The sequence below is a fragment of the Triticum aestivum genome, chromosome 2A (assembly GCF_018294505.1).
Source record: "Triticum aestivum cultivar Chinese Spring chromosome 2A, IWGSC CS RefSeq v2.1, whole genome shotgun sequence".
Classification (NCBI taxonomy): domain Eukaryota; kingdom Viridiplantae; phylum Streptophyta; class Magnoliopsida; order Poales; family Poaceae; genus Triticum; species Triticum aestivum.
Window position 1 is genome coordinate 625,228,925 of NC_057797.1, and position 24,282 is coordinate 625,253,206.

The window sequence follows — 24,282 nt, forward strand, 5'->3', positions numbered from 1 at the left end:
CAATGAACCAATCATAGAGCGATAAACCTTTTGGTCAACCGGTTTGCCATCCTTGGTCAAGTCAAGATGTCCGCTAGTAGGCATGTGGTTTTTCATACCTTTGCTTTCTTGCATGTTGAACTTCTTGAATAAGTCCTTGGTGCACTTTGTTTGAGAGACAAAGGTGCCTTCCTTAGTTTGCTTGATTTGCAAACCAAGAAAGAACTTGAGTTCACTCATCATAGACATCTCAAACTTCTCCGACATTAGCTTCCCAAACTTTTCACTAAAATGAGGGTTAGTTGAACCAAATATGATATCATCGACATAAATTTGGCACATAAATAATTCACCATTAACCATTTTAGTAAAAAGAGCAGAATCAATCTTCCCAACCTCAAGCCTTTTTCAATGAGGAACTTGGTCAAGCATTTATACCACGCTCTAGGAGCTTGTTTGAGACCATAAAGAGCTTCGTGAAGTTTGTAAACATGGTCGGGTTTCTTAGGATTAACAAAGCCTAGAGGTTGTTTAACATAAACTTCCTCCTCAATTTCACCATTTAGGAAAGCACTTTTAATGTCCATTTGGTACAAGGTGATATCATGGTGATTAGCATAGGCAAGTAAGATGCGGATGGACTCAAGTCTAGCAACGGGGGCATATGTCTCACCATAGTCCATACCTTTGACTTGAGTGTAGCCATGGGCGGCGAGACGTGCTTTGGTGCGACTACTTGTCCATCTTCGTCTTGCTTGTTATGAAACACCCATTTGGTACCGATGATGTTGTGGTTGTTATCGGGCTTCTCGACCAATGTCCACACTTGGTTTCTCTCAAAGTTGTGTGGCTCTTCGTGCATAGCATTTATCCAATCCGGATCTTCCAATGCTTCTTCAACCTTAATAGGTTCAATGCTAGAGATGAATGAATAATGTTCAAAAAAATTAGCCAAATGAGTTTTAGAGCGAGTGATTCTCCCGGTTTGAATATTGTTGAAGATTTTTTCAACGGGATGGTCTCGTGAAACTCTTTCTCGAACTCGTGGGAGCTTTTGTTTGGGTCGGGGTGGAGCATCTTCTTCATCATCTCGTTCTTCTTCTTGTCCTTCTTCATTGTTGGCATTGTCGTTCTCTTGTCTAGGTGGAGAAGGAGGTTGATGAGGTTTATCTTAGTGTACTTCCTCGTTTTCTTCATCTTGGCGTGTCCCACTTGTGGATGCTTCCATGTCAACTCTTGGTTAACCTTGTCGTGAGGTAGAAGCTTCCACTTGGACGGACGAGGTACTCTCCTTCACCTCCGTTGGACGAATCTTGCCAATAGACAAGTCTTGGATTGCTTCCGAAGGGTCTTTGTCTCCTACATCAATTTGCAATTGCTGTACTTGTGAGCCGTTAGATTCATCAAACTTCACATCTACCGTCTCTTCAACCTTTCGGGTGGAATTGTTGTAGACACGGTAAGTGTGAGAGTTTGAGCCATAACCGAGTAGGAAACCCTCATGAGATTTAGGAGCAAATTTAGAACAACGATGCTTATCAATAATGTAGCACTTTGAGCCGACGAAAGTATCCAACTTGGGGTTTGTTACCGGTGAGAAGCTCGTATGCCATCTTGCCGAGTAGCTTGTGAAGATACAAGCGATTTGTTGCATGACAAGTTGTCTCAACCGCTTCCGCCCAGAAGTGTTTTGGTGTATTGTACTCATCAAGCATCGTTCTCGCCATCTCGATAAGAGTCCGGTTCTTCCTCTCAACAACTCCATTTTGTTGGGGCGTATACGTAGCCGAGAACTCATGTGAAATCCCCTCTTCGTCAAGAAAGGTATCCACATTTGCGTTCTTGAACTCCGTTCCATTGTCACTTCGAACCTTCTTGATCTTCACTTCAAATTGATTTTGGGCCTTCCTAGCGAAGTTCTTGAAGATATTTTGGACCTGTGATTTATCATCAAGAAAGAACACCCACGTAAATCTTGTAAAATCATCGACTATGACTAGACCAAATGAGTTACCACCGAGACTTTTGTAGGCATTGGGACCAAAGAGATCCATATGAATTAGCTCGAGCGGTCTCCTTGTGGTCATGATGTTCTTCACGGGATGACTTCCTCCAACTTGTTTTCCTGCTTGACAAGCACTGCACAATCTATCCTTGTCAAATATAACATCTTTTACTCCAAGGATGTGATCACCTTTAATAAGCTTATCAAGATTTCGCATGCCCACATGACCTAATCTTCTATGCCACAACCAACCTTTAGAAGATTTGGCAATTAAGCAAGTTCTAGATTGAGCCTTTTTAGTGAAATCAACAATGTAAAGATCACCTCTACGTAAACCGATAAAGACCATATTGTGGTTATCTCTATGAAACACTTGGCAATCTACTTTAGTAAATAGGACATTGAAACAAAAGTCAGCAAGTCTAGATACGGAAAGTAGATTATATCCAAGAGATTTAACGAGCATAACATTTTGTATGGAGCTATCATGTGAGATGGCCACCTTACCAAGGCAAACCACCTTACCCTTTGAATTATCACCAAAGTGACATACTTTCGAGGGCCGTCGTTTTCAGCAAGCTCACGAAACATATCCTTGTCTCCGGTCATGTGATTGGTACACCCACTATCAAGAACCCATTCCTTTCCTCCAGCCATGTAGCCGTGAAGATTAGCCATAAGACCAAAGTGTCTCATAGACTCATCGAGATCAAAGTCACTATCATCATCCTCATCATAGTATCCATGTTCAACATCGTCTTGTGATGGATCAATTCCTAGAGAGGGTAATTCATTACATAAATGGTCATCACAATAGTCATCTTTATGAATTCTAATGGCTTCGGAGATGATATTGCTAATGATTCCAACATCTCCTTTGGCACGTGTAAGATTAGTTAGATCAAATAGACAGTCACCAAATTTGGGGTCAGTGGAACTCATCTTACTCAAGGCAATAGACTTATGAAGAATTTCACCCAAGTTTTACAAGGAGTAGTTTGGAAACCGTTCCGCAAGGAATCTTCATATGGTGTAAGCACAATCAAGAGCAGGCAAGCTAGCACACAAGTTTCTAGGCAACCCTCTAGTGATTAAATTGACAGTTCTAAGATTACGGATCATGTCAATAGACTCATCAAGGGTAGGATGCAAGGGATCAACAAGACGCGCACAAGGGCTAGTAATGTACTTGTTCAAATGATATTCATTGAATAAATCAAGCATCTCAATTTTCCACTCATGAAAGAACTCTCCATCAAGTATAGGCACTCTACGTCTAAGACTCCCCAACATAGACTCGTCCATCTTCTTCCAAAAGTGTTTAAACCAAAGCAATGGAGACCAATGCTCTGATACCAATTGAAAGGATCGAGAAGAGGTGTCTAGAGGGGGTGAATAGACTCTTAGCAAAGAAAAGTAGCAGTTTTTAATTTCTTTAAGTTAAGGTGGCATTTTAGCACAAGTTTAACCGTTCACAGTACATTCAAGCAAGCATGGCAAGAGTATATGAGCAGCGAAAAGTAAAGCATGCAATTTGCAAGAAAGTAAAAGGGATGGGATTGGAGTGTGCAAACGTAATTGGAGACTCGGAGATTTTTGGCGTGGTGCTATCGTACATCCACGTTGATGGAGACTTCAACCCATGAAGGATAACAGTTGCGCGAGTCCACGGAGGGCTCCACCCACGAAGGGTCCACGAAGAAGCAACCTTGTCTATCCCACCATGGCCATCGCCCACGAAGGACTTCCTCACTAGGGTAAATCTTCACGAAGTAGGCGATCTCCTTACCCGTACAAACTCCTTGGTTCAACTCCACAATCTTGATGGAGTCTCCCAAGTGACACCTAACCAATCTAGGAGACACCACTCTCCAAAAGGTAATAGACGGTGTGTTGATGATGAACTCCTTGCTCTTGTGCTTCAAATGATAGTCTCCCCAACACTCAACTCTCTCTCACAGATTTGGATTTGGTGGAAAGATGATTTGAGTGGAAAGCAACTTGGAAAAGCTAGAGATCAAGATTCATATGGTTGAAATGGAATATCTTGGTCTCAACACATGAGTAGGTGGTTCTCTCTCAGAAAATGAATGCTAAAGTGTAGGCACATTCTGATGGCTCTCCTTCATAATGAAGGAAGGCTGGAGGGGTATATATAGCCTCCACACAAAATCTAACCGTTACACACAATTCACCAAACTCGGTGGGACCGAATCAGAAAACTCGGTGGGACCGATTCAGTTCAAAATGTGACCATTAGGCATTTCGATGGGACCGATATGATCAACTTGGTGGGACCGATGTGCTAGGGTTAGGGTAAAACCTCATCTCGGTTTGACCGATTACACAAACTCGATGAGACCGATTTTGGTAATAAGCAAAATAGAGAGTTGGTCAGGCAAACTCGGTGGGACCGATTGCTTATCTCGGTGGGATCGAAATAATTACAACAGGCAACAGAGAGTTTGGAAGCCCATCTCGGTGAGACCGAGATCCCATCGGTGAGACCGAATTGATTAGGGTTTCTGGTATTGGCTATGTCAAGTGAACTCGGTGGCGCCGGATGGATCAAATCGGTGGTGCCGAGTTTGACTTTTGGTTTGGGACAAATGTGAATATGAGAAAGTGGTTGAGGGCTTTGGAGCATATCACTAAGCACTTTGAGCAAGCAAGCCATTAAGCAATACCTCATCCCCTTTTAATAGTATTGGCTTTCATAAGGACTCAATGTGATCTTGGATCACTAAACTAAAAATTTAGAGCCTTGAGCTTTTGAGCTTGATCCAATCCTTTGTCCTTAGCATCTTGAAGGGGTTCCACATCCTCTTGCCCATGCCACTCTATCTGTTGAACTTATCTGAAATATACTAGATAAAAACATTAGTCCAACAAGAGATATGTTGACATTAATTACCAAAACCATCCAGGGAGCACTTGTGCTTTCAATCATTTTTTTCATTGGAGTAGTATTTAACAACTCATGTCAACCTAAGAATGTTCTAACATACAGTGGGAGAGCATCGCCGGGACCATCCCACGCCGAGGCCTCCCTACCGAGTGAAATATTTGCAAGGATAAGTTCCTATTCATGCTAAACTCTCTACTAATCTTTTGCCCTCTATGGCCTCCCTAGATGTTTCTAATACCCGAAACAGGTTTGTGTCCTACTTTATAAATAAAGCAACCACCACGTCCATACAACAAGTGTACCACATCGAAAATAAATAAGTCGGCTAGGGCAACAACACAAACATGCCCAAAAGAAAACATAAAAGAAAGAGAAAAAAGACCACAGAGTGGTCGGTAGCTCAGGTGATTTGCGGTGAAGTAAGATGGCGCGCGATAGCAGTTAGGGCATCCACCGTGAGTCCAAGCCGGTAGCGACCCCACTGCCTAGAGAGTGGGTGCTAGTGCTGCAAAAATGCAAGGAATTTAAAGATAGAGTTAGAGACCCGCCTAAGAAAGACTCGCTCAATCACCATCTTGTTACACATTGTCCACAAAGTCCAAGCTAGAGCCACGAACACTAGTCAGAAGAGGCATCTCCTCCTCCCGGCCTGGTTGGCACGGGTTTATAGGAACCCGGCGAGGTCCAGCGCCTCCTAGTCAGGCCTTGGAGCCTCACGGACAAAGCTCCACATGAATATTGCCGTAGGGCATGACAAGAAGATGTGTGTCCCCGTCTCCGAAACACCACAAAGGGGGCACAACCCGTCCTCGGGGTCGTGCTGTTTGAGCACCTTCGTCCTAGATGGGAGGTTAACGTTAGCAGCTACAAACAAAAATTCTCGATCCTCAGCGGAATGAGCACTTTCCGTAGTGGAGAAGTTCAGGATAGAGACGGCCGTCGGCACAAGGCATGATATGTCGAGCCAACCGAGAAGATCTCCGAGGAGGTCAGCTGCCAAGACACGGTGTCCGGATAGTCTGCGAGCACCAACGATAGGGCAGCCCACAAGCTGGCCCACTCAACGATCTCCAGAGGCCCGCAAGCTATTTCTAATACTGCTAAAAAAACTGAAGGAATCGCCATTTTTGTCGTTTTACATACAACCTTCTCCCGGAAGGAAATGTAAGAAGAGAAAACAAAGCCAAATCTATGGAAAAATCTAAAAAAGTTCGACTAGAGTAGTAAGGTTATCAACGAAAGTCATCTTGAAATGAAAGATTCTTGAGAAAAGCGACACCTTTTTTCTTGGCAACAAGAGACTCTATACTACTTTCAGTTACGTGCAGCATCTTGAAAGACCGACTTATTACGTTCGTTAGCGCTTTCCAAAACGAACTACTACCGGGAACCGCAAATGTTTCAGCAAAGAATCATGGTGGCGGCCCGAGTCAAAGACATGTGCACTGATGGAGCTCCAGTTCCAGACAATGAGAAGTCAGTTCGGTGAAAATGTGACATGTATTCATATCTTATCATATATGGTTCATGCGCATGCCATCTGTCGTGAACCATACACTAAAATTTAACACACGTCTCAGGCTCAGAGTACCGGCATCTGCTCCACCATCGTTATAATCCATTATTTAAATTTGGACGAGAGCTAGTAAACAGTGGGGAACAAAGTCTTTTTTGAAGAAAACGAAAAATATCTGTAGGATTCGAAGTTGCTGTCGATCTTTTGTCCCAGACCTACTACGGCCAGAGCATCGATCTGGATTTGGCCCCGTCACAGCAGTAGACTATACAGAATCTCTTTTTTTTTTCTCCCACAAAGAATGTCACGGAATCCTGCTGCCTGGGCGCGCCTCACACATAGTAATCCGGAGTAATAATATATCCATCTGTCGCGAACGATGGACTATTCTGCATGTCGATCAGTTATGCTCCCTGACTCACTGCCTGCCTCCGGGCGCGTCTCAGGATGAGAACAGACGATTCCCCACAAGAGCACGCATGCAAGCCCTCTGTCACGGACATTTTCTTCCGTAAATATCTCCACCCCAATTCTCCATGGTGATTTTGGGGGGGTATAAAAGGTCCAACAAGAGGCTGAATTAGCAGCAATATTACCCGCAAAAAGAAAAGAATTACTCCCTCAGTCCCGAAATATAAGATGTTGATACGTCTTACATTTCGAGACGGAGGGAGTCGCGGTAATATTGTTGGTTTGTCTTGTGCGGAGAACGTGGCCCGTTTAGTTGCGAACTGTCTTTTCGCAATAATGCGTGTGATCGCACATGGAACCTTTCAAGATCATGGAGGAGAGGGAAATGCTCGGCCGTTTTGCTTGCAGCAACTTGCACACCTACGCCTACACTCCTGCAGGGCAGGGCAGCCGCCCCGTTGTCGCTTGCGGTCGTGGCCCGTTCCTTGTTTGGTCAGATCGGCCGTGCCTTCGGAACTAGCGCTGTATTTGGCCGAAGGTTCGTAGTCGACTGCGCTGCACGGCTGCAGAGGCACCCGGGTGGCGAACGAGAGCGCACGGGAACTAGAACGGAAAGCCTACGCAGCGCGATGCATCGGGGTTCGGGGACGACGGACTGGGGCTGCACCCGATCCAGTGCTCGCACACACGGATCCCACGCGCGTGAGTCCCTCCGGCGTCCCCTCACAGGCTGGGAAAAGCGTCGAGTACTCGGCAATTGCTTTATGAGCGTGGGTTCGTATGCTCCTGGTGAACAATAAAATCAAAAAAAATAGCAGAAAATTTCGAAAACTTCGATTTTTTGCATGCAAGATATTTAGTGCGTGATGCCTGTGCAAAATTTGGTGGTGTTTCATCATTCTAGGAGGTCGTGGCAAAAAAGACAGAATAAGCTCCGGACAGTGCGTTTTTTCAAACTTCCTCACATGCCATTTTTTTTCTTCTCAAAGCTACTCAAATGCCAAAACACCACCAAATTTGGCACAAGCATCACGCATTCGAGCATCTTGCATGTAAAAAAATCAGATTTTTTTACTCTTTTTTGCTATTTTTACTGTTCATCCATGAGAGCAGATGAGTCCGGAAGCCAAATCGCAGCATTCGAGAGTACCAGCGTTTACATTGGTATAAACACTCGAGTGATTGGATGGAGAAGCGTGTTCTTTTCTCTGGAGGAAAACATTTGGCTACCTTTTTTATTAGATAAAAATGTTTTTATATGGATTAGATAAAATAGTTTCAATTTCATCAAATAAGGAAAATAAAACTATGAGGCTCATCGATCAAATATATGAACTATTAAACACGAAAGCAATCCTACCTAGCTCACGAGTCCCGCCGCCGTGTCTCTCCCCTCCCTTGGCTCCCTCGCCTCGGTGCCGTCGGAGGCACTCGACGACGAAGCCGCCGCAAGGTGGATGCTTGGTCGTGTCGTGCAATGGCGCTTGATCTGGAGCATTGTGGTGGACACTGCTCGGAGGCGTGGCTGTGTGGGTGTGTGGGTGGGGGAAGGTTTCTGATGCCTCGGATGTTGATCATGTGGCCGGTGGTACGTGTGCATTCGCTCGTTGGATCTCCCCATCTTCTTCCGCCGCTGCTGCCACCAGCCCTTGTTGTGGTGGCATGGACCCCAATCTCCTATGGGAGTGGGATACTTTGGTCGTCTGAGCACAAGTGCACAAGTGTACAAGTGCACAAGTGCACAGAGTGCCTCGGATGAGAATTAAGTCTAGCATGGTAATTAAAGTAACCGAGGTTAGTGTATTTTAGGCCTTGAGGATGGATGCAGACGCGTCCGCTTGTATCCTAACCCCCTCATCGAGACCAGTTCATGCGCAAATGCACCCCCTTGCCTTGTCGGTCAAGCACAAGAGAAATACTCCTCCAAGCTAGTGGTTTAGTCAGCTCACACTAGGCCTGACAATGGTTCCCACCTAATAGAATAAGAAAGATGGTTGCTAGGAGTAAAACCTTGAACAATGTTGTTTAGGGCATCTCCAAAGCTGACCGGTAAATGGACACCCCAAATGTCCGTTCTTATGCCTAGACGTGGTCCGCGGACATGATGCGGGAAGGAGCCATCGCTATTTACAAATTAATCCGGTTGGAAGGAGAGAGAGTAGAAGGGGACCATGCATGTGATGGGATATTGTGGTGTGGTATCCGGTTGAGAGGAAAGAATGGTGAGGGGGACCATGCATGTGAAAAGAGAGAAAAGAGAGGAGGAGCATGTGTGGACTTTTTATTGATCAATTGCATGTCCGGACTCAAGTTTGTTTCGGATTTACCAAAAAACGAAGGTCCATACTGATCTGCGGAGTTTAACAGTGCCCATTACATGACAAAATTAGCAAAAGTGGTCCGGATACCGTGATCCAGACATATACCGGAGTTTTGAGGGTCCGCTTTGGAGATGCTCTCAAACTCAGCAAGCGCGAGGATTTTTTGTGCACAAATGCACACATGATTTGAGCTTTGTTAAACACACGATACATGCTCTATGAATATTAGCTAAGCCTTCAAAGACAAAATATTGTGAAATAGGACTCCCTCTGTTCATTATATATACATATTCTAGTATGTTTGTTCGTTCATTTCAATTTGTATGTAAACTATATTAAAATATCCAAAACATATTATATTTGTGATTCTGAATGAGATGGGTATTAACTACTACCTCCATGTCAAAATATATGACGTTTTGGTAGGCTAGTTTAGCCTACCAAAAACTAGCCTATCAAAACGTCATATATTATGGCACGGAGGTGGTAAAAAGATGTAGATTCATATTCTTACGTGGGAAACAAGCTAACTACTAACTGCACACATAGCGAGACTTATTTGCCCCACTGAACTTATTCCTTAAGTGGTCTCAAGGTATTAACTTAGACAACACATAAACCTGGTTGGTCGCTGCAAAAATGGTTCTGTATACATCTAACTCATATCACCTCACGATACTTTATGGTGAGGTCCCCTCGTTTTAATGGCTATGGTTGATTTACTAACAAGTAGACGGATCAACCTGATGTACTGAACAGATGCCCCTGCAGACTGTAGGCGGCCTAGTGGAGGGGGAACACACGTAAATTGCATGTTGCCTTCATGTACAGTCTAGCTTGGTTCTGTAAAATTAGTAGGATCCGATTCCATGTCCACAATGAAATAAGAAAAGAGAGATCCACTGAGGGAATGAGATGGGCACCTAATCTCTACTTGCATTTAGAAAACAACAAATGAAAGAAGACAATGCAAATGTTTGTTTCACATGAGTGACACGAGGTAAGAAAGTGAAACAGGTAGACATAAAGAACTGTTCTTTTTTGTTGTTGCAGGGAGTCATTAAAGAACTGTTGCCATGGGTAACTTAGGACTACCCCCCTCAAATTAGACTTTTTTAAACATAGTCATAATCATTAATACCCTAGTATGTAAATAAGTTTCACGACAAACCTATTAGCATATAACCAACTTATGTTGTTTTCTACTCCTACCATCCCAAAATTTGAACTAAAACCATGACGCTTATTTTGTGACGGAGGGAGTATTTATTAGTGGTTAAAATAGACAAAACTGAAGGTTGGTACCATAATTTTAAATGGTCCTCTATTTCCAACCATACGTGGTGTACAGGATTTATGGTGATTTGTTACATAAATATGACTCTCAATTACCATATGGTTAGAACTTTAGATAGGTTTACATAAGTGAGAGACACAATTATCAATGGTTGCCACTGATTCAAACACAATGGTTAACTCTCTTTGTTCCTGAATATATGTCATTCTAGCATTCATATTTTGTTTCTGAACTCGGGGCACTTTTGTTTTGTTTTTTAATCAATACGGTTTATCATTTTGAGGAAACCTTTCATCGTTTAGAAGTAGTAAGCGGTCAACAGGGGCAGTGCTGTTTTAGAAGCGTAAAATTCGAAATGTCATCATGAATGCGGAGCATGTGGTTTAAGCATTATCTTTATCTATCACTTAATAGTAGCATTGATACAAGATTTTTTTATGCACATGAAAGTTTTTTCCTGGTGCATTAATATAATGATATATGATGCCAGTAAATGCATGACGAAAAGAAATCATATTCAAGATGAAAACGCTTGGGGCGTGTCCAAATGTACTACAAACTTGCTTAGGGTCTTTTTTTTCCAATGAAAACTGCAACCCTGTCACGAGCTCTCTGCTCCGCCTTTGAATGGAAAAGAGGGAGTAAAACCTAAGATGAAAACCAAGTGTGGCAATTATTTTATTAGTCACCACCTCTACCTGCCTCCATCAGTTCTGATCTTTATTCTGGCATTCATATCTTGTTTTGAACAAGTTTAAGTTTTGTTTTGTTTTAATTCATTGCACTCTATCATTTCTTGGAAACTTTGCACCGTTTCCTCCCTTGCATACCATATCTTTTGGAATGCGATTTATTAGTATGGACCAAAGCAACACACATCTTGTCAAAGTAGCGCCATTTTAGAAACATAAACTTCTGCATACGTGAACAAGGAGAGAGTGGTTTGAGCGTTATCACTATCGACAAATAGTAGCATTGATACAAGATATTTCTGGTGCAAATTTTTTTGGGGTGCACTAATATAAAGATATATGACACATGTAACCACTTGACGAAAAGAAGTCAGACTTGTATGATGCACACAACATCATTTCGTACAGAAAACACAATATCGCTTCTCCCTCGCCTATAATGAGACTAGTGTCACACTATTATAGATGTCCTAATATTACTAGCAGCGTAATGTCATAAAGAACAAAGGCAGTTCAGTTCACAACGATGGAAATTGGGCGGAAAGGAGCATGATCTTGTTGCTTTCCTCATATGAGAAAATAAAGCCGGGAAGGGGAAATTTAAATAGTGACTTCGGTGGTGCGTTCGAAGCATAAGCATGCTAAACAAGGATAGCGTTGTTTTAGAAGCGTGAAATTCTAAACGTCGTGCATACATGGACGCGGAGCGTCCATTCAAAGTGTTACCTCTATGAATTAATAGTAGCATTGATATGAGATTGTTTTCGGCGCAAATGATTGATATTTTTGCGGTGCATGATTCGAAAGATATATGACGTAGAAAAATTTGTGACGAAAAAAAGTCAGACTCTTATGATGCATGAAACATCATTTCATACAGAAAACACAATAGCGCTTCTCCCTCGCCTTTAATGAGACTGGCGTCACACTATTATAGATGTCCTAATATTTCTAGCATTGTAATGTCATAAAGAACAAAGGCAGTTGAATTCACAACAATAGAAATTGGGCGCAAAGGAGCATGGTCTTGTTGCCTTCCTCACATTAGCAAAAAAACCCGGGAAATGCAGGGGAGATAGGCAGCAAGGGTGGGGGTGGGGGTATGTTTTTCAGTTTTTGATGGTGACTTACATTCTTTCATTTATTTATATATTTTCGAAACTAACTTATTTTTATCAATTAGGATGTAGTTTCATACTTCTAAAATGTATTTGCACCAATTTACTCCGAAATCAATAAGTTGCTACTAATATTTGATTATCCGCATTTTCAAAGGTAGATTCTAAAGAGAAGTATAGGCATCCTTTGTAATAGAGCTCTTGTGCACTTAATGTAGGTGCCGATGACAAGAACACTATAATACAAACACAAATGGTTTACTCTTTGTTCCTGAATAAATGTTCTTTCAGCATTCATATTTTGTTTCTGAGCCAAGCCAAGTTTGGTTATGCATGCTTTTATTCTGTCATTTCGAGGAAACATTACACCCCCTAGCATACTACCCCCTTCGGAATGACATTTATTAGTACGTACCAAAGCAACACACATCTTCTAAAAGTAGTAAGCATGCTAAACAGGGGTAGTGCCATTTTAGAAGCGTAAAATTCTTAACATCATGCATACTTGAACACGGAGAGTGTGTTTTAAGCGTTATCTCTATCAATTAAACCCGGGCGTGGACAGCTCGGCCCGAAAAACACGGGTTGGGCCGGGTCAGGCTTAACGTTCGGGCAGGGCTCGTGCTTCACTTTTTCTGCATTTCGAGCCAGACTTTCGGGCTTCGGGCTTGGCTTGCACGTGCGTACATTAAAAAGCAACGTTCGGGTCAGGCTTTCAGGCTTGATTTCAGACCGGGCTCGGGCTTAAAATAGAGAGTATTTTGGGCTTTAGGCCAGGCTCGGGCTTGAGAAATGAAGTTCGGGCTTTTACAAGCCCCGCCCGGCCCGACGTTTGCCCGGGTTTACTATCAACTAAATTTTTGGCAGGACTTTTTTTGCAGTGCATTAATATGAGATACATCAATGAAAATGCGCGATGAAAAGAAATCATCTTGTATGACACAAAAACAACATTTCATACAGACAACACAATATTGCTTCTCTCTAGCCTATAATGATAATGGTGTCACACTATTATAGATGTCCTATATTGCTAACATCGTAATGTCATAAAGTAAAAAGTCAGATGTACCTATTGCTTCCATCGAATGAGAAAGAAAGTTGGGAAAGGCAAGGGAGATAGGCAAGAGGGATATGTTTTTGGGTTTGTGATAGAGACTTAGATTGTTCCACCAAATCATGTATTTTCAAAACTAACTTATTTTTATTTTTGATGTAATTTAATACTTCTAAAATGTATTTCTACCAAGTGATACTAGAACCAATAAGTATGTTAGATATTTGACCATCCACATTTCAAAGGTGAGTTCCAGAGACAAGTTCTTATAATAAAGAATGTGATAGAGCAACACACATCTTCTAAAAGCAGTAAGCATACTAATCAGTGTAGTGTTGTTTTGAAAGCGTAAAATTTGAAACTTCATGCATACTGGAACGTGGAGCGTGCATTTTAAGTGTTACCTCTATCAATTAATAGTCGCATTGATACAAGATTACTTTTGGTCAATTTTTCTTTGCGGTGCATTAATATAAGGGTATCTGATGCAGGAAAACGTGCGGCAAAAAGAAGTCCTATTGTATGGCGCACCCGGGGAAGACTCTCCCGCCCCCAGGTCGACCGACCCTCTGACCTCTATCAATTAATAGTAGCATTGATACAAGATTATTTTCGACGCAATTTTTTTGCAGTGCATTACTATAAGGGTATCTGATGTAGGAAAACGTGCGACAAAAAGAAGTCCGCTTGTATGGCGCACCCGGGGAAGGCACTCCCACCTCCAGGTCGACCGACCCCCTGATCTCTACCAATTAATAGTAGCGGTGCATTACTATAAGAGTATTTGATGTAGGAAAACGTGCGACAAAAAGAAGTCCGCTTGTATGGCGCACCCGGGGAAGACACTCCCGCCCCCAGGTCGATCGACCCCCTGATCTCTATCAATTAATAGTAGCATTGATACAAGATTACTTTTGGCGCAACTTCTTTTGCGGTGCATTAATATAAGGGTATCCAATGCAGGAAAACGTGCGACGAAAAGAAGTCCTCTTGAATGGCACACTCGGGGAAGACTCTTCCGCCCCAGGCCGACCGACCCCCTGACCCCTTCCACCTATATATAGGCGAGAGGGGCGCGCCAAAGGCACAACAATTAGCCTTGACCGCCTTCTCCCTCACTGCCCCGCACCCTGTTTCTCTCTCGGTCTAGATTGAATCTAGATCGGATGCCACTAGGTCGTTTCTCCCTCTAGTTCTCCCTGTTGTTCTTCGTGTTGGTTCCACGGAGTGTCGTGGTGTTGTTAGAGTGGATACCTCAGTGGTGTTGTATACTTCGACACTAGATCCTGGTGCCTGGGAGGTATAACCTAGTTGCAGGAATCGGCGAGCTTCATCAACTCTTCTTCCTCTACTTCTGCTACATGGAATGTTGGTGAGATGATACATCTTATATCTCCATAGTGTTCCTAGGTGTGAATGTATGCGAATAATTGTTACGTAGCACGTATGCTTACAGGAAGGCAACCTTCTCGTGGGCACTTCATGTCAATAGTGGTGACCAGAAAACTATAATACACACATAAATGGTCTACTTTCTCCATTCCTAAATAGATGTCCTTTTTAGCATTTTTTATTTTGTTTCTGAAGTTGCCCAAGTTTTGTTTTGTGTTTTATTCTATCATTTCAAGGAAACATTACACCCCCTAGCATACTAAACCATTTATTAGTATGGACCAAAGCAACACACATCTTTTGAAAGGTGGGTTCTAGAGAGAAGTGAAGGCATTCCTTGGAATAGTGAATGTGACCAGAGCAACACACATCTTCTAAAAGCAGTAAACAAACCAAACAGGGGTAGTGCGGTTTTGAAAGCATAAAATTCTAAACTTCATGCATACCGGAAAACGGGGCCTGCGTTTTGCGCGTTACCTCTATCAATTAATAGTAGCATTGGCACAAGATTTTTTTCGGCATAAATTAAAATATCTTTTTGCAGTGCATTATATAATATAAATATATCCGATGCAGGAAAACGTGCGATGAAAAAAAGTCATCTTGTATGACGCACAAAACATCATTTCATACAGATAACGCAGTGTCGCTTCTCTCTCGCCTATACTGAGACTGACTGGCATCGCACTATTATAGATACCCTAATGTTACTAGGGGCGCAATGCCATAAAGAACAAAGGCAGTTTTTTTTTTGACAATAAGAACAAAGGCAGTTGAATTCACAACAATAGAAATTGGGCGGAAAGGAGCATGGTCCTGTTGCTTTCCTCGCATGAAAAAAGAGAGCCGGGAAAGGCAGGGTGGAAATGTAGACCGTGGCTTGGGTGGTTTCTTCTTTCCAACTAAAACTGCAGCCGTGCCGGGAGGAAGCCCTCTGCCCCGCCTCTCAAAAAGAGGGGGAGTGAAACCTATGATGGACACCAATTGTGGCAATCATTTGCTCGGAAGCCTCTGCCTCTACCTGCCTCCACCGGGTTCCGATCCCCTCTCCTCGCTCTGAAACCCGAACTTCCAACAGAGATCGCCCCTGCCTCTCCTCCTCCTCCACCACCACCACCCTTTTGTCAACTTGTTAAACTGGCACACGACTTCGGCTTTTTGGAGGGGAGAGGCCACACAAACACACACACAGACGGCTTACTGGAGAGGCGGGGCCGCCGCTTTTTGGGCTCCTCCCCATTGGAGCGCACAAAGCCGGGCGGCACCATTTAACACTACCGCCTCCACCTCCACCTCCACCACCACCACCACGCGCACCGTCACGCACACCAAGCGCCGGGGAGTCGACACGCAGGAACCACACTGGACTTCGCCTTCCCCGGCCCGCTGCCCCCCCCGCTGCATCCAGATCGGACCCGGACCAGTAAGTTCGCCGGCAATTCCGTCTGGCCGCCTGCTGCCTGCCTTCTTGCCTGTTTTCCTTTGCCGCTTTCGGCTCCGGCGGGAGGATCGGGGCCTGGCTTCACCTCCCTTTCCGAGCGCTTCCTTTGTGCGCTTCTCTTGTAGGGAAAGACGCACGTTTTCTGGATAAGATTTTGGGGTACAAGCCAGGTCTGTTCCCTGACGGCGCTCTGCATGCATGCCCGCCCGCCCGCCTGCCTGCCTCACTGTGTGTTGATTGGTCAGGCCGGGCTTTACGTAATCATTTCTACAGGTTTGTCTTGGGTCTCTATCCAGTATCCACGACCTATGAACGAACTGCGGAGAGCAGATTGGCCGGGTCCTTTTCCACCTGTTACTTTCTCGATTTGATTCTTTCATGGAGTTATTATTGGCTCTTTGCTGTTTATGGGGTTTTACTTACTCTTCCTTCATGTGTTTTGCATGCATAGACTCTGTTTAACATATGAATTTCTTTAACATATTGGGTCTGTAGATAAACTTGCTTTGCCAGTCGAATTGATCGACGAAAGTACCTCTGGCTGATTTCTGAACTCACCCAAGAGTTGCGTAGGAAAAGAAAGAATCTGAGTGTCTTGTAAGGCTGATAGTTTGATGTTTTAGTATGATCATTTCCAAGTGTCATGCGGTTGAGAAGAGTTTGTTGTTTTAGGTACGGAACTGACAATACATTAGCGTCTTTGACAAGTGAGAGAAAATTCTGTTTCTGAATGGCACCTTTCGGTCAGAGCATACTTCTTTCTGTTCCACATATTACTCTTTTGCTGAGGCATAGGAAATTTCGAGTTCTTCCTGTATTGGATTCTATTTTTCTCCAAAATTTCAAGGTTCTAACTCTCTTTTGCCATGTCTACTATTTGCATCTGCAGAGATTGTTACCAGGAGTCCACACTTGGAAGAATTAGTGGAGCAGTAGGCGATAAACTTGCCCAGGGTGTGTCCAAATGCAGTAAAACTTGAAACAAGAAGCTCTGATCTGCTGCCGGCATTCTGAAGTTGCTCTGGAGCTAGCAGTGCATCCTTCCACGCTGGAAGTACCAGATTCTGTTCTAGAGGAGTTGCTGGGCATAGAGATGGCAGACGATCCTAATCAAAACTTCGGGCCGTTTTCGCAGCCGTTCTGCAGCCAGAATGTGGTTTCATTTCAGACGAGCGCGACGCCTAGCGGGTCGGGAGGCAGCATGCCGGTGTACCTAGACTGCTCCAGCAGCATGGGGTCTAACATGGGGATGATGAACACCACGCCTTCAGTAGCTGTCTCCACAAGTTCATCCAACATGGTTGCTGAATCTGCACAGAACCTCAAATATGGAGGACCCCTAGCTGAAAGCTGGTCGCATCTCGAGATCCAAGTGCTGAAAGATTGCCTAGATAGGTAAGCTATTTCCACTTGTCTGGCTTTTTTTATAAGGAAATTAACACAGAAGATGTGGTCTCCATCGTTCAGCATCCTAAAACTCTGTCCATTAGACACAGATTTTCTTGTCATGTTGGTTTATTCTACCATAAATCTTTCCTTCTATCCTTGATTTTTGCGTTCGTTCCATTGCCTCTCATGTGCACCCTTTCAGATATGTGAATGAACATGGTATCATGAAGTACATAAAGATAGCCGCTTCCCTACCAACCAAGACGGTGAGGGATGTTGCGATGAGATGCCAATGGATGGGGGTAAGTAATCTCTAATTTGCATACATACTCTGTATATGTTCTTGTTTTTCTGCTTACATGGATGCCATCTGTTTGAGGTGTTCCTTGGAAGTGCTACATCAGAAAATAGTTCATGTCCAAGAAGGGACAACACTTATTTAGATCTGAGCCTGAATGGATACAAACCCACACATCGACATATTTGGCAATTTCTTCTGGTGCAACTGTACACGAAGAAATTAATCGTTTTTTTTTCTTCCTAGAGCAGCTCGTTTCAAGGAACATGCTAAAATTTGTCTTGCTTTCAAGATTAATCTGAACATACTAGGATTGGTGATAGATGCATTTATTACAAGTGTGTGCATATATTAGGACGAGTGGAAGGTACACTTATTCTCATTGCATATACAAATACTACATTTTGGGCCTTATATAGTGGGACATGAGTTGGCAATCAGTGTATCCTTTTGGTATGCTATTTTATTCTTGTCCATTCGTGTTACCTAAAAGGAAGGTATATAAAACACAGGTGTTCTTATTTAATTACAAAATAACAAAGTATCATATATTATTTCATCAGTGATCCATCTCCTTGGCTCAACATATTTATTAGTTCCAACAGCTGAATTCTTTAATAATTGCCTGAGCTTTTGATTGACCAATAGTTCTGTGCTGTTGAAAATTAAAGCATGATACCCTTTTCACCTGGAATATTGTTTTCTCATGAACCAAAATGTAGTGCTTCATGTTCTACACAGTCTTGCTGAAAATATAGCTAGCTACAAAATAAAGGCTGGCATTTGTTTCTAGAACATATACTGTTAAGATAAATATGTTCGTAGCTGACTTAGCACCTTTTTTTAATTTTTAATAATGTAAATGGTTTGATGCTTTTATAGAACAAACAAACTACAAGACGGCGGAGGCCTGCAGAACATCATAGCAGAAAAATGAAAGATAGAAAGGTACCAGCATCTTCCTTTTTCTATTTTATGAACTTTGTTTCGTATAACATCGGTAATTATCCCCAATAATTAGAGATAAAACTACAAAGAAAGCTTTCAGTCAAAATTGTTATAAAGGTGGAATACCTAAGATGTACTATTATCAGTTCCTTACACAGGTTATCTTGAAAGAAAAATTTTGAGGGGGCAAAAGTTTATGTAAAATATACCTACTATCCTGTGCATCTCACATGTTATGTGCATATTTTTGTCTGGTGTTACTCATGGTTATTTCTCAGGATAAAATGGTGGGGCCTTCATCCTGGGGTACCACTCATCCTGTTCAGACGGATACAGGAGTCTCTTCCTTTGTGCCGCATCATGCCATTCAAAACAGTCAATATCTATCTGGAGGTTGGTAGATCACCTGAGTTTCAGGCTTTATTTCTTTACAATTTACCAGGTCCAATTGATTTAGTCCGTAATTTCATTACCAACCTATTTTGCTTATAGCTAGCTGCTATGATGTTTTTACAAAGAAAAGGCAGTGCGACAGTATCATCTTGCAAAAAATTTATGCTCATATAAACATACCAGTTGGTGTTGATGGTTCATTTGCCCTAGGATCGTACCAACCGTATGATTTGCAATCAGTGGTTGAGATTGAGTTGAGATACTCCCGACCCACTTAAATATGTTTTGTAAAAAACACCTTGTTCTGCCATGAATTTGTGGATACACAGAGCATCATCTCAACCCAATAAAGTACTCCCTCCGTCCGAAAATACTCGTCATCAAAATAGATAAAAAGGGATGTATCTAGAACTAATATACATCTAGATACATCCCCTTTTATTCATTTTGGTGACAAGTATTTCCGGACGGAGGGAGTAGCAACTAATAAGTCTTGCGAACATGATTATTATGATCTTTTTAGGTTGTAGCAAAGCACTGGTTTCTTGGTAGTCACTGAAAAACACAAAGTGTTAGTTAACTGGCACAGTGTATGTGTGTTGATACAAAATAATGCGAAAAGGCTATGCAATGGGGTGGAGTGGGTTGGGTGCGGCACAAAACTACCGAAGAAGGTGAGAGAGGTGTGAAGCTGCTTGATGTAGATCTGATGGTTCACACGATCCAATTGTGCATGGACCACCATGACCAGTTGACATATTTATAGGAGTAAAGAATTCTACAACAAAATTGCAGTACTTAGTGGACTTAGTTATTGACTACATTTCTAAATTTAACTCACATAGGCAGGGTTTATTTTAATAAAAGGCACGGGATTACTTGACTCCATTGGAACTTGTTATGTTGAAATATGTATCATTGTACTTGCAAGAAATGATTAAGAGAGTCGTCATTTTAGAAATCGACCTCTGAGCATTGAGTATCTGTGGATATGTCGAACCTGTTTTGTCAAACTTGGGGTTATATACACCATCAACCGTGTGGTATTTAATGAGGGTGAAACTTACTGTAAGATCACAAGCGATTTCCTCCTGAACTTCAAATATAATACGCAGGTTCAGAGATCCTGATGGTCGAAGAGATTCAGCTAATGCTTTCCTTTTGTTTCGATGCTTGTTCCATAAACTGACCATCTTTTCCGCCATGTAGCCTCGGAGATGGATCGTATAGTACAGCTTGTACTGGAAGAAAATAATCGTCTTCTTACTCAGATAGACACAAATATTCAAACATTTCAGGTCAGTCTTCCTTTTCATGTGCAATTACTCATACAGCAGAATGCAGGAGTTCCATGATTTTCTCTGTCAGCCATCATCTGGAGTGTTGTTTTTTAATGAATGGATTTCATATCGATTGCCTTATTTCTTCCAGGCTCAAAATAACACCGATCTCTTCAATCGCGTGAGAAGGAACATTGATGGCCTTTTGAAAATGTAAACATATTATTCCACCTACGATCCATGCATAATTCAGTTGCAGAAATATTAAAGCTGTGCTTGTGAAGAAAAAAAATCCCTGCCTCTAATGATGCTTCTTCTATGAACAGCATGAGCCAAATGCCTGGAAAAATGAGCGAGATGCCTCAGTTGGGAGTTGCGGTGAATGAAAACCTTGCTAGTTACTTGCTCCCAGATCTTACAATGGTAAGTTCTTCCAGTTGATGTCACTACTTGACACTCTTTTTATCACAAACCAGTTTGAGGTTCTGCATTTTACCTAGTGATTTCATATCCTTTCATGAACTGCTTTGGAGTTCGAAATGCACAATTTTGTGTTTCTCTTGATCTAGTGAACCAACTTACCAAGTAACCTTTCTCTCCAGGCACAAGTTCTTGGAAATAGCCATTTGAAGGAGGAGCCAAGAGGATGGTGAGTCACAGCCAAAGCAGGTCACAGATGAGGCAGATACTGAAACTTCATCGGTAGTTCGGCGAATTATAGGAAGATAAATAGTGCTCCAGCATGTATGCCAGATGGCGACGAATAGAGTCACCAAGGAACCTTGTTTCCTCTATCTGGAAGCAAAGGAGAGGTGAGTGGTGACTGAGGAACCACTCTGCATTGCATTGCGACAAGCCTGTATATTGGTGGCTGAACATTGGTCGAGCAGTGATGGTTTCAGGAAATTGCAGTTTTTCTCGTCCTGCTGCACCTGTAGAGTAAATACTAGTAGAAGATGTAGCAACAACAAGAAGCTAATAAGAACTAGCTACATAGCAAAAGAAATGCCTTTTTGCCGGTCCATATTTATTTGATTCTCCTTGTATGCAAACGTGAATCCGGATGTCTAGTTTGTCTATCCAATCTCTCCCTCTATCCTAGACGATCGAGCCGGTGCAAAAACTACATGATCCTGGCAAAAATCTGGTCAATGGCGGCCACAATGTTACCGTAGCATTCCTGCACTTGGGGCTCATCCTTGTCTCTGGCTGCATAGTCCAGCTGCGCACACAAGAGCAGAGCAATGTCAGCACGCCATGAGCAATGTCAGAGGCTCAAAAGGCAGATTGATCTGTGTGCGATCCCCTACTCTGGTGACGTTGTTGAAGAGGTCGGAGTAGAGCCTCCGGAGCTCGGGGCGCTGGCCCGGGGGCCTCGCCTGGATGATGGCGTACAGGTCCTGCTTGAGGTTGGCGGCGCTGGCCCGCAGCGCCGTCTGCAGCTCCCGCCACGACCTGGCGTCGATGAACTGCTTGACGCGCACCAGGTTCCTCGCGTGCGTCCTCACCACGGCCTCGGCCTCCTCGCTCGACTGCTCCGGGATGGTGATCCGGAGGTCGAGGTCGAACGCGCCCGCGATGCCTGCCGTGGGGGGCAGCAGCTGGGACGCGAGGAGCGCCGTGCCAACTGCCGCCGCCGCCGCCGCCGCCGCAAGGCTCCTTCTGCCGCTGCACCTGCTGCTGCCGGTTGGTTCCTGCGGGTGGCGGTGGCCGTTGCTCGGGGGCTTGGTGGCGGGTTTGTTAGGAGAGCGGAAGAGGCTTGCGGCGAGTGATTGGATGGCGAGCTGCAATGCCATTGCCATGGCGGAGCCTTTCCACCTTTGGTGGAATCTTGTTCGGTTCTCCATGGGTTCAGGTACGCACAGCATAGTAGCCATGCATTCCGAGGATAAGGTTCGTCACGTTCGCCTGGAGCTAATCTGGCGGTTCGGTCTGCTGTTTAGAACGAATTGCCATGGGTTTAGGGTTTAGTTGCTTGGGTTTTTCTTTTACTGAATTGCCATGGGTTTAGTTAGGGCTCTTTGTTGCACAGGTTTTGAAATGTAGAATTTTGGATGCAGTGGCATTCATTGCCTATGGTTAGCAAAGGTGTTTGATCACAAGAAAAACAGGATTGTGTTGAGTGGATGTTGATTTCTAGAAATGTAGTACAAAAATTCCATGGAAATTCTATGTTCTTTGCGATATGAAAAAAATTCTAAGGACATCCTTCAAAATTGTAAATAATCCTTTATGCCTTATGGGATGTTTCCTGTTTTGCTTAACCTTTGTAAAATTGAATTCTTATGATCGACAAAGAGGATTAATTGCCCGTTGTGGTTCCCTTCTTTTCCTCGGATACACACTAGAATGTGCGTCATATTCCATCAAAGCATCTCCGGATATGGTCTAATTGTTCTTAAGAAAAAAAAATCCTCTAATCTATTAGTAGTATGCAATGGAGGGAAACAACCCATCTTCTGCATCTCCCATGAAACCTGGTCGTCTCCTCCTCTCCCTCAGCTGTCGCCGCTGGTAGGGATGCCTTCTCATGCGGCGATCTCTCGGGAAGGAAGCTCTCCAATCGCAAGGCACGACGGCCTCAAATGGTGCGACACCGTCGATGGAGCATGGATGCGGGGCGAGGACTCCGAGTGCCCTAGGTGGTGGTCGTGCTGCATGGGTAGCAATGGATGGCACGGGTGGTCGTGTGTAGTGATGGGCTTTCGATGCCTAAATCTGACAATGGTGGCTTGGCGGCTGGTTGACGGTGGCAGCGACGAAGCTGCAACGACAACGGCGACGGGAAGATGTGTAGCGGCGACCCAGGGATTGTGTTGCTATGGGCGGCCACAGAGTTCTCGATATTGTTGTCACTTACGACCTCTGCCATAGGAAATTCTGAACCATGTGTGCGTGAGATGGCTTCCGGAGATATATTCGGCTCTCTGTGCTCCGTGACAATTCTCATAGATATGATTGTGTGGTGATATACACATCAAGGATATGTGCGTGACCGGCTATCTTCGGACATGAGTGTCATGCAGTCGTTCGTATTTCAGTTTTCTGTTGCCATGGCGTTTGGATGCCTTCCCTTGCAGCTTCGTCTTCCAAGGGTGGTGGCAAAACATGGTGTCTTTGGCTTGGTTGTGCTCTTTGCACGCTGGATCGTGAGCTAGTTGAAAACCCTAGGTATAACTTTCAATGGGTGCACCTGACAATGGTGGTGTTTTATATATCGTGTCGTGTCCTCGTTGAAGGCATTGCTTTCAAGTCTGATTAGACATGCACTTTAAGGTGAAAACCCAATATCTCACATGTAATGGTTGGATGCCACGGGGGTGGAGCTATAGCATCGTTACCTTCTTGAAGGCGTTGTTTCCGGAGAACCTTTCTTGTAGCTTGTGTGTTGTCAAGGACGGTGGATGGTGTTGCCACTGGTTTGTTGCAAGTCGTTGGTTGTATCGATTTTCTTCTTCTTATTATTATTTCTATCATTTTGGCTATGTGCATCCTAGATGTCCCCGGCGGCTGGACCACCGAACCCAGGACGAGGCGCAAGAGGCGCTGGTAGGGCCCCTGAGTCTTTTCCAAGAAACATCCATAGATTAAACATGACCTTTGGGGACCTAAATGCAAGCACACATAGAAGACGACCGCCAGGGAGGTCTACGCTCTCATACCTGACATACAACAACATCTGGATTGGTCCGACTCCACGGTCTCTTTTGATAGGTCTGACCATACATAGTTCATCCAAAATCCTGGCAAGTCTACTCTAGTACTTGATCCGATAATCAAAGGATGCTAGCTCACAAAGGTACTCGTGGATATTGGGAGAGGCATCAACGTCATCTA

At 43.6% G+C, this 24,282-nt stretch overlaps 2 protein-coding genes across 4 annotated transcripts; one reads left to right on the forward strand and one right to left on the reverse strand.

The window, feature by feature from the left end:
• The first annotated feature begins 14,410 nt into the window (after positions 1-14,410).
• LOC123189861 (uncharacterized) lies at positions 14,411-21,471 on the forward strand. 3 transcript variants are annotated; one of them, XM_044602371.1, is made up of 10 exons: positions 15,713-16,119; positions 16,263-16,410; positions 17,027-17,532; positions 17,729-17,828; positions 18,707-18,772; positions 19,051-19,165; positions 20,375-20,463; positions 20,597-20,658; positions 20,772-20,868; positions 21,048-21,471. In XM_044602371.1, exons 3-10 carry the CDS (start codon positions 17,231-17,233, stop codon positions 21,096-21,098), a joined length of 882 nt encoding a protein of 293 aa, XP_044458306.1. In that variant the 5' UTR covers positions 15,713-16,119; positions 16,263-16,410; positions 17,027-17,230; the 3' UTR covers positions 21,099-21,471. The 3 variants fall into 3 exon arrangements, with proteins under 3 accessions (XP_044458309.1, XP_044458306.1, XP_044458307.1); XM_044602374.1 differs by lacking the exons at positions 15,713-16,119; positions 16,263-16,410 and adding an exon at positions 14,411-14,676; XM_044602372.1 differs by lacking the exon at positions 16,263-16,410.
• Positions 21,469-22,348, reverse strand: LOC123189862 (psbQ-like protein 3, chloroplastic). The gene is made up of 2 exons (XM_044602375.1): positions 21,756-22,348; positions 21,469-21,667 (listed from the first exon to the last, which is right to left on the reverse strand). The coding sequence occupies exons 1-2, from the start codon at positions 22,320-22,322 to the stop codon at positions 21,569-21,571; spliced, it is 666 nt and encodes a 221-aa protein (XP_044458310.1). The 5' UTR covers positions 22,323-22,348; the 3' UTR covers positions 21,469-21,568.
• Between the last annotated feature and the right edge of the window lie 1,934 nt (positions 22,349-24,282).

What these genes read in the sequence shown, in the direction of transcription:
- LOC123189861 (XM_044602374.1), top strand. Translation starts at nt 17,231, where the DNA reads ATGGCAGACGATCCTAATCAAAACTTCGGGCCGTTTTCGCAGCCGTTC. An exon ending in TGAGATGCCAATGGATGGGG is followed by an intron (nt 17,829 to 18,706) that starts GTAAGTAATCTC and finishes ATGCTTTTATAG; the next exon opens with AACAAACAAACTACAAGACG. An exon ending in ATTGATGGCCTTTTGAAAAT is followed by an intron (nt 20,659 to 20,771) that starts GTAAACATATTA and finishes TTCTATGAACAG; the next exon opens with CATGAGCCAAATGCCTGGAA.
- LOC123189862 (XM_044602375.1), bottom strand. Translation starts at nt 22,322, where the DNA reads ATGGCTACTATGCTGTGCGTACCTGAACCCATGGAGAACCGAACAAGA. An exon ending in TCTTCAACAACGTCACCAGA is followed by an intron (nt 21,668 to 21,755) that starts GTAGGGGATCGC and finishes TTGTGTGCGCAG; the next exon opens with CTGGACTATGCAGCCAGAGA.